Source organism: Acipenser ruthenus, chromosome 16, assembly GCF_902713425.1.
Source record: "Acipenser ruthenus chromosome 16, fAciRut3.2 maternal haplotype, whole genome shotgun sequence".
Lineage (NCBI taxonomy): Eukaryota > Metazoa > Chordata > Actinopteri > Acipenseriformes > Acipenseridae > Acipenser > Acipenser ruthenus.
The window spans coordinates 16,494,335-16,504,301 of NC_081204.1; the positions used below are offsets into that span (position 1 = coordinate 16,494,335).

The 9,967-nt window shown below is 42.8% G+C and overlaps 1 protein-coding gene across 5 annotated transcripts in view; it reads left to right on the plus strand.

Annotated features, from left to right (window-relative positions):
• LOC117411756 (filamin-B) overlaps positions 1 to 9,967 on the plus strand; it is a 142,023-nt gene that overhangs the window by 38,677 nt on the left and 93,379 nt on the right. For all 5 annotated transcript variants that reach the window (XM_058988936.1, XM_058988931.1, XM_058988933.1 and 2 more), the window contains exons 2-3: positions 2,808 to 3,056; positions 4,057 to 4,154. In XM_058988936.1, the coding sequence (XP_058844919.1) occupies positions 2,808 to 3,056; positions 4,057 to 4,154 (347 nt within the window). The remainder of the gene's footprint in view (positions 1 to 2,807; positions 3,057 to 4,056; positions 4,155 to 9,967) is intronic.

Sequence of the window (9,967 nt, forward strand, 5' to 3'; positions counted from 1 at the left end):
TTATTTGAAATACTAAAAGAAACAAATAATTTGATGACAAATGTTTCAACCAGTCTCTTTCAATGTGATTGAAGTTTCGTATTTCTTGGGCACCATTGAGTTATGAGAGCAATTAAACTTAAAAATCCATGAAGAGCAAGTAGGAAGTACAATAAATGGATAAGAACGATTTCAAATAAGAGCAATTACAAAAACCATGAATACAGATACCTTTAAGAGTAAAATCAATCACATGATACAGAAAATATAATTATGATTGAGAGCAGTAGTGGAATACAGCAAAGTGTGGAGCAGTTCAGTGCAAGTACAAGCTGATGCAAGTACTGGTACAACTGGGTGCCATATAGTCCAGTATAGTCGAGAGGTGAGGTTTACAGATGCTGTCTGAACAGTTGTGTCTTGAGGAGGTGCCAGAAGGTGGTCAGGGACTGGCAGTCTTGATATCCATGGGTAGGTCGTTCCACCACTGAGGGGCAAGGGTGGAGAAGGAGCGGGCTCTGGAAGTGGGGGAGCAGAGGGGGTACAGCTAATCTGCTGGTGGCGGAGGAGGGGTTGTAGGGAGAAATAATAGTCTGGCGATAGGAGGGTGCAGAAAGATCGAGGCAGCAATAGGCGAGAGCAAGAGTTTTGAATTGGATGCGAGTGGCAATAGGGAGCAGAGTAGAGTGCATTAATTAGGAACATAAAAACATAAGAAAGTTTACAAACGAGAGGAGGCCATTCGGCCCATCTTGCTTGTTTGGTTGTTATTATTATTATTATTTAGTTCTTAGCTGACGCCCTTATCCATGGCGACTTACAATTGTTACAAGATATCACATTATTTTTACATACAATTACCCATTTATACAGTTGGGTTTTTACTGGAGCAATCTAGGTAAAGTACCTTGCTCAAGGGTACAGCAGCAGTGTCCCCACCGGGATTTGAACCCACGACCCTCCGGTCCAGAGCCCTAACCACTACTCCACACTGCTGTTAGTAGCTTATTGATCCCAGAATCTCATCAAGCAGCTTCTTGAAGGATCCCAGGGTGTCAGCTTCAACAACATTACTGGGGAGTTGGTTCCAGACTCTTCTGTAAAAAAAAGTGCCTCCTATTTTCTGTTCTGAATACCCCTTCATATAATTTCCATTTGTGACACCTGGTCCTTGTTTCTAAAAAAAAGTTGAAAAAGTCCCCTGGGTCAACATTGTCAATACCTTTTTGAATTTTGAGTGCTTGAATCAGATCGCTGCGTAGTCTACTTTGTTCAAGACTGAATAGATTCAATTATTTTATCTGTCTGCAATAATTTTAAACCCAGAATAATTCTGGTCGCTTTTCTTTGCTCTCTTTGTAGAGTTGCAATATCCTTTTTGGAGCGAGGTGACCAGAACTGAACACAATATTCTAGATGAGGTCTTACTAATGCATTGTAAAGTTTTAACATTACTTCCCTTGATTTAAATTCAACACTTTTCCTGTTCTGTGCTCAATGGAATGTTCTAGATTAGAGGAACTGATTAGAGGAACTGCTAATTGACTTATTTTTCTCCATTCTTGCTAATGGAATTTGAAAGTCAGCAATGTGTTTTCCTTGTGTTTCCAATGTTTCGTTTAGATTTAGAACTGTGATGTTGAATCCGCTGTATTATTCACTTCCTGGCACCTACAGGCAGTATTGTGTGATGCGCTGATGGGACGGATTCTTAGCCCTGCAGATGACATGAGGGCGATTTCTAGAACTGCAGATGACATGAGGGCAATTCTAGAACTGCAAATGACGAGGGTGATTCTAGAACTGCAGATGAAATGAGGGCGATTCTAGAACTGCAGATGACATGAGGGCGATTATAGAACTGCTCGTGCAAACCAGACTCTCTTCAAAGTGTTTGTAGATGACTGTCTGTCAAAAACATGGTTTTCAACATGGCAATGATTTTTCAGTACAATAAATAGTGCTGGTACGAACATGGCTTTTCAAATGTTCTTTGAAAGTGTAGAGGAATATCTTATTTCATTTTTAAATAACTGAAAAACTAGGTGTGATTCCTCACTATACTATACTGTAGAGGTTTGATACACACAGGGCAGGGATTCCTCACTATACTGTAGAGGTTTGATACACACAGGACAGTGATTCCTCACTATACTGTAGAGGTTTGATACACACAGGACAGTGATTCCTCACTATACTGTAGAGATTTGATACACACAGGGCAGTGATTCCTCACTATACTGTAGAGGTTTGATACACACAGGGCAGTGATTCCTCACTATACTGTAGAGGTTTGATACACACAGGGCAGGGATTCCTCACTATACTGTAGAGGTTTGATACACACAGGGCAGTGATTCCTCACTATACTGTAGAGGTTTGATACACACAGGGCAGTGATTCCTCACTATACTATACTGTAGAGGTTTGATACACACAGGGCAATGATTTCTCACTATACTGTAGAGGTTTGATACACACAGGGCAGTGATTCCTCACTATACTATACTGTAGAGGTTTGATACACACAGGACAGTGATTCCTCACTATATTATAGGTTTGATACACACAGGGCGGTGATTCCTCACTATACTATACTGTAGAGGTTTGATTTCACACAGGGCAGGGATTCCTCAATACTATACTGTAGAGGTTTGATACACACAGGACAGTGATTCCTCACTATATTATAGGTTTGATACACACAGGGCAGTGATTCCTCACTATACTATACTGTAGAGGTTTGATTCCACACAGGGCAGGGATTCCTCACTATACTGTACACTGTGTTGCCTGTGCTAAGTGCCTCCCTGTCCTTCCCTAACCAGACTCCAAGGCCATCGTGGATGGGAACCTGAAGCTGATCCTGGGGTTGGTGTGGACGCTCATCCTGCACTACTCCATCTCCATGCCTGTGTGGGAGGATGAGGGGGACGAGGATGCCAAGAAGCAGACGCCCAAGCAGCGCCTCCTGGGCTGGATCCAGAACAAGATCCCCTACCTGCCTATCACCAACTTCAGCAGAGACTGGCAAGACGGGCGCACGCTCGGGGCTCTGGTGGACAGCTGTGCGCCAGGTGAGCGGCCACCAGGGGGCAGCAGCAGCAACACTGTTCACTGGGGTACAATACGATGCATGGCACAGTGTGCCAGGCTGATGCATGCGGGGGTCCAGATGAGCTGCGCTGAGCAATAAGATATGATTCTTTTATATGCTGGTATTGTTGAAAAGCAATGCTTGAATAAGGCAGTATAGAGGAGCATAGAAGTCACACTGAGCATGTCTAGATATTCTGCCTTCTCGTGAATGACTACAGGCTCTGGAAGAGTGTAGTAAACACACACCGAGCAATGTGACGTGGGTGGAAAGGGACATGCTTGTGTGACGCTACTCTAGTACTGAAGTCCTGCTTATATTGAAGCTGGAGAGAAAGTTCCTGTGATTAATAGGAGAGACTAGCTGACATGAACACTGTGCTTCATAGGCGTTTGATACTTTGACACATTAAAGTGCAGTCCTGTGCCTTTACCCGTTAAGCTCCATGCTTACAAGGCTTGAGCTCTGTAAAATGTATTTGATCACCCACATTATTAATCATGAGTGAGAAGTCAACAAGTCGCTGTTCAGGGCTTGTCACAATCCCTTATCCTGTGTGTAGATGTCAACACGTTTTTGTTTGCTAACAGTACAGCAGTTCATGAGTGCAATCATTGTTTTTGTGATTTGTAATAGATTAAGTGTGTATATAATATGACAAAGCAGACAGAACCTCACCCAAACTGCATGACTCTTATAATAAGAGACCCCCTAACCACACATTACAGATCTTTTTTATGATCACATGCAAGAGTTCTGATATTAACCAAGTCAGTGTGTTATTTGATTGGAGTGCCTTTCCCTACCCTTCACCCAGTCAGTCTGGAACAGCATTGCTGGAAACACTCATCGCTGCCCCAGCTACTTCCAGGTCTGAGGCTGCTCCTTTCCAAGTTCCTATCCTCTTTGAAACTCACTCATCGTTGTATTAGGCTGCTAATCACCAGGGAATATCAAATGAGTGTGTGTCTCATTTCCAGGTCTGTGTCCTGACTGGGAGAATTGGGATGGAGCCAAACCAGTGGACAATGCGCGGGAGGCCATGCAGCAGGCAGACGACTGGCTGGGGATCCCACAGGTAAAGAGACACATTGGTACAGCCAGTGAGGGGCAGCAATGGGTCGTCTTTCTTTCTTTCTTTCTTTCTTTCTTTCTTTCTTTCTTTCTTTCTTTCTCTCCTTTTCTTTCTTTCCTTCTCACCTTTTCTTTTCTTTCTTTCTCTCCTTTTCTTTTCTTTCTCATTATTCTGGTCCTTGTGCAGTGATGTCAAGAATTACAGTAATTCCATGACATCACCTGCTCATAGAAACAACACAATTACACTCCCTTCCTTATTGTAACACCCCCTGTAATGTGATCCAGACTGCTGTAGCTCATTCAGGCCTACCAAGCGCCTCAGCATGGCAACCGTTTTGAATGGGCTGGCTGGGGCCAAGGATTTAGTGTTGAATCCTTGAATGAGTCTCGAGTGACCAGTCTTCATCAGCTCCTAATGAGTGGTGAGTTTGAAAAGAACACCCCTGAGAGTCTCCACTCTCACACTATTCACACTGTCTCCACTCTCACACTATTCACACTGTCTCCACTCTCACACTATTCACACTGTCTCCACTCTCACACTATTCACACTGTCTCCACTCTCACACTATTCACACTGTCTCCACTCTCACACTATTCACACTGTCTCCACTCTCACATTATTCACACTGTCTCCACTCTCACACTGTTCACACTGTACACAGGAAAGGCAGCCCTTAAGGGGCGGAGACAATATCACCCTGCAGGTCAAATGATCATGAAAGTGCAAGACAGCAAGGCCTGTATACAGGGATTTCTTTTACCTCGTGCAGTTCATGATACCATGGTTTGAAATGAAGACGTGTTTCTTAAAACATAGATTTCTTTTGAGACTTATAAGGCATGGTGTGGAAAATGAATGGAAAGATTTTGTTAGCTGTAATTATTTTAAACTGCTAGTGTTGTGTTGGGCTGCACTCCGAGTCTGGGGAGAATGAACAGCTCACATGTCAAAGCACTGCTGCACTTGGAGAGGGAAGCTGCTGTCTGTTGCGTGTTGACACGGCTCTGCAGTGCCACTAATTTGGTCGCATATACAACTAAAAATTGCTTGTGTGAACGTACATTTAAATTTAGACTAGCAATCATTAAAGGTTGACTATAAAAAAATAAATGTGATTTTTTTTTTTTTTTTCAGCTGAAAGTATTTTTTTTTTTTTTTTTTAAACAAAACTCTCAGATCTAATCTTGCATAGCTCAGTCGTAATGTACTCTGGGAATGTAGTTTATTGGTGTCCACTTCTTGTCTTTTCTGTCTCAAACAAGATAAGGAAAATAACAAATTATTCATGTGATTTGGAGAGGTTTTTAAAAAAAAAACAATGTGATGATGAAAGGAATTCAGATATGTCTGCATCTCTACAAGAAATGAGCAACGCAGACCTGTCAAAAGAGGAGCGCGCAGGGATCTTAAAGGCTTGTAACATACAACCTACTCACAGTCGACGGAGCACAAAAAGAACAGACAAGTTCAACCAACAGTGGTGAAAAGATTTGCCCTGGCTTAGATTTGACAATGTGAAGAAATGCACGTTTTGTCAGGATGCAGGGGAGCTGATGGCAGGCAAGACTGCATTTTTAACAGGGAGCCAGCAGTTCTAACATAAAACTTTATTAAAAGGGTTGGATTAGCGATTTGCTTTTCAATCAACCAAAAAATAAGCCCATTACTTTAAATACACTAGTGAAATAGATCTCTCTCTGTGTGTCTCTCTCTCTCTCTCTCTCTCTCTCTGTGTCTCTCTATCTCTCTCTCTATCTATCTCTCTCTCTCTCTCTCTATCTATCTCTCTCTATATATATATATATCTCTCTCTCTCTATCTCTCTCTCTCTCTGTGTGTCTCTCTCTCTATCTCTCTCTCTCTGTCTCTCTCTGTGTCTCTCTCTCTGTGTCTCTCTCTCTCTATCTCTCTCTGTCTCTCTCTCTCTCTCTGTGTCTCTCTCTCTCTCTCAATTCAAATTGGCTTTATTGGCATGACAATAAAAATAATTGTGTTGCCAAAGCACATACATGGCATAACCAACTCAAATATACAGACAAATAATTTTTCTTAATACTAACAGTATCCCTCCTCCCTCTATATTAATACAGTAAACAGAATCCCTCCCTTCCCCTCTATATCAAACAGTACCCCCTTCCCCCCTCTATATTAAACAGAATCCCCCTCCCTCCCTCTATTAAACAGAATCCCCCTCCCTCAATTAAACAATACCCCCTCCCTCCCTCCCTCCCTCTTTCTATATTAAACAGAATCCCCCTCCCTCCCTCTATTAAACAGAATCCCCCTCCCTCCCTCTATTAAACAGAATCCCCCCTCCCTCAATTAAACAATACCCCCTCCCTCCCTCCCTCCCTCTCTCTATATTAAACAGAATCCCTCCCTCCCTCCTTCTCTCTTTTCCCTCTCTAGTGTGACGTGTTCACGGTCTGTCCCTCAGGCTATGACAGGTCTCCACGTATTGACCAGCCAGTCTGGCTGTGTGTTTGTCTTCCCCCAGCAGGATTGACAGCTTCTGGGTATCACACATTTTTGGGAATTCTGGGACTAAATCACAGAATTTGGGGAAGAAAATGTCCCTTATGTTTTTATATTTTTCACAGTGTGTCAGGAAGTGAATCTCTGTCTCGACCTCTCCTGTCTCACAGTGACCACAGTGCCTGTTCTCCCTGGCCAGCCAGGTTTGCCTCTGTCGGCCTTTTTCAATGGCCAGGTTGTGGTCACTGAGCCGGTATTTGGTCAGGATCTGCCTCTGCTTTGTGTTTCTGACAGTTACCAGGTAATCTGCCAGGGTGTAATTTCTATTTAGGGTCCGATAGCACTCTAGTTTGTTTTGTGTTTTAGTATTTGTATCCCAATGGTCCAGATAGGAGTGTTTCAGGTGTTTTATAATTTGGTTTACACTAATTGGAATTGTTTTTGCAGTGCTGTCCTGAAGCTGACTGATGTCAGTGTTGCTCAGCTCAGTGAGCTTCAGGACCAGCTGGCTGAGGGGACTCTTTTCTGGGCTGAGCTCTTGGTATTGCAGGGCTTTATGATGGACTGAGTTTGGGTCACTAGTTTTTAGATGTATCCAGTATTTTAATGCTCTTTTTTGTATGTTAATAGTCAATGGATAAAGGCCTAATTCAGCCCTGCATGCATTGTTTGGTGTTTTTCTTTGTAATCTCATGATGTTTTTACAGAACTCTGCATGCAGGGTTTCTGTGGGGTGTTTGTCCCATTTTGTGTAGTCCTGGTTGGTGATTGGGCCCCACACTTCATAGAGAGCAATTGGCTGAATTACACTTTCAAAAATTGAGCCAAATTTTGACGGGGGGATTTATATTGTAGAGCCTCCTCTTTATGGCATAAAAAGCCCTGCGTGCTTTCTCCTTTAGTGCATTCACTGCCAGGTTAAAGCTCCCTGATGCACTGATGGTCAGACCCAGGTATGTGTAGCTGCTGGTGTGCTCTAGGGTGGTGTTACCTAGAGTGAAGTGGTACTTATTTCCCTGAGATCTGGCTTTCTTCTGGAATATCATGACTCTGGTCTTGTTCATGTTTACTGTCAGGGCCCAGGTCTGACAGTACTGCTCCAGCAGTGCCAGGCTCTGCTGCAGCCCCTGCTCTGTGGGTGACAGCAGGACCAGGTCATCTGCATAGAGCAGAAACTTGACTTCAGTGTCATGTAGAGTGAGGCCAGGGGCTGCAGACTGCTCCAACACTGTGGCCAGCTCATTGATATATATGTTGAACAGTGTTGGGCTCAGACTGCAGCCCTGTCTCACCCCACGCCCTTGTGTGAAGAATTCTGTTCTTTTGTTGCCAATTTTCACACCACACTTATTTTCTGAGTACATCGATTTTATGATGTCATAGACTTTACCCCCTACACCACTTTGAAGAAGTTTAAGAAATAGTCCTTTATGCCAAATTGAATCAAATGCATTTTTAAAGTCTATAAAGCAAGCGAATATTTTTCCTTTATTAGTTTGATGGACGTGTTTATTGATTAGGGTGTGTAGGGTGTAAACATGATCAGAAGTGCGGTGTTTTGGTAGAAATCCAATCTGACTCTTACTCAGGACACTGTGTTCGGTAAGGAAGGCCAGTATCCGGGCGTTAATGATACTGCAGAACACCTTCCCCAGATTACTGCTCACACAGATGCCCCGGTAGTTATTGGGGTCAAATTTGTCTCCACTTTTATATATGGGTGTTATAAGCCCTTGGTTCCAGGTCTCAGGGAAATACCCAGCTCTCAGTACAAGATTGAGGAGTTTGAGCAGGGCCTCCTGCAGCTTGGGGCTGCTGTGTTTGAGCATCTCAGCGTTGATGCTGTCAGGTCCACTTGCTTTTTTTGATTTGAGGGCCTTGAGTTTATCATTCAGCTCCTCCACCGTGATTGGGGTGTCTAGGGGGTTCTGATTGTCCTTAATACAGGATTCTAAATTTTTTAGTTTTTCACAAATGGCATTTTGAGTTTTTTGTTCTTTGTTTTGTATTTCTTTGTAAAGGTTTTCAAAATGTTTTTTCCAAATGTTTCCATTTTGGATGGCCAATTCTTTTTTTGTTGAATTTAGGTTGTTCCAGGTTTCCCAAAAATGATTTTGGTTTATTGACTCCTCAATTTCGCTGAGTTGTTTATTAATATGGTCTTGTTTTTTATTTCTTAGAGTGTGTTTGTATTGATTCAGTGCCTCACAGTATCTGAGACGTAAATCTGAGCTGTCTGGATCTTTATGTTTTTGATTGGATAGCTGTCTTAGTTTTTCCCTTCTAGTTTTACATTCTTCATCAAACCACTTTTCTTTGAATTTATTATTTTGGTTGTTTTTCCGATTTACTATTTTTAATTTAGATTTTTCTGCTGCTTTTCTAAATATGTTATTCAAATCTTTTACAGCCAGAGTTACTCCTGTTTTTGTGTGTTGATACTGTGTGTTTTGAAATGTGTGTATTAGGGTTTCTATTTCATTGGTGCCAATTGCTTCTTTGTATATTTCTGTGCTGTTTGGAGCCCATCTGTATGAATGGTTTAGATTGTACAGCTTACAGGGCTGTGTCTGTGTGTTGTTGATCTGCTCTGTTCTTTTTATGAACACAGTGATTTGGCTGTGATCTGACAGGGGGGTTTGTGGTCTGACAGTGAATGCATTAATAAAGGAGGGGTCCAGGTCAGTGATGGCATAGTCCACCACACTGTTACCAAGAGCTGAGCTGTATGTAAACCTACCTAAAGAGTCCCCTCTGATCCTGCCATTCATGATATATAGGCCTAGGCCTTGACAGAGATTCAATAATTGTCTCCCATTTTTATTTACCACACTGTCATGGCTATTCCTGTTTGTAGTCATGTGCGTGTGGTATAGAGGGGATTGTCCGAATATGTGGCTGTTCCCCTGTGTGTTAATGGAGTCAGGCAGAGTGTCTGTTCTGGCATTAAAGTCACCGCAGAGCAGCACACTTCCCTGGGCCTGGAAGTGGCAGATCTCTGTCTGGAGATCATGGAAGGTGTCTTCCTTGTAATAAGGGGAGTCCGATGGGGGGATGTAGGCTGCACACAGGTAGATATCTGTTTGGCAGGTGACAATGCTATTACTCATTTTTAGCCACAGGTGGGTCTCTCCTGTTCTTATTGGTCTAATAGAGTCGGTGAGCTCCTCTCTGTACCACACAATGATCCCCCCTGAGTCTCTGCCACGCTTTACGTGTGAGTGTTTCAGGGAGGGCACTATAATCTCCCTGTAGCCTGAGGGACAGTGAGTGGACACATCAGCACGGCACCACGTCTCGTGGAGAATAATTATATCTATGTTATTTATATTTCT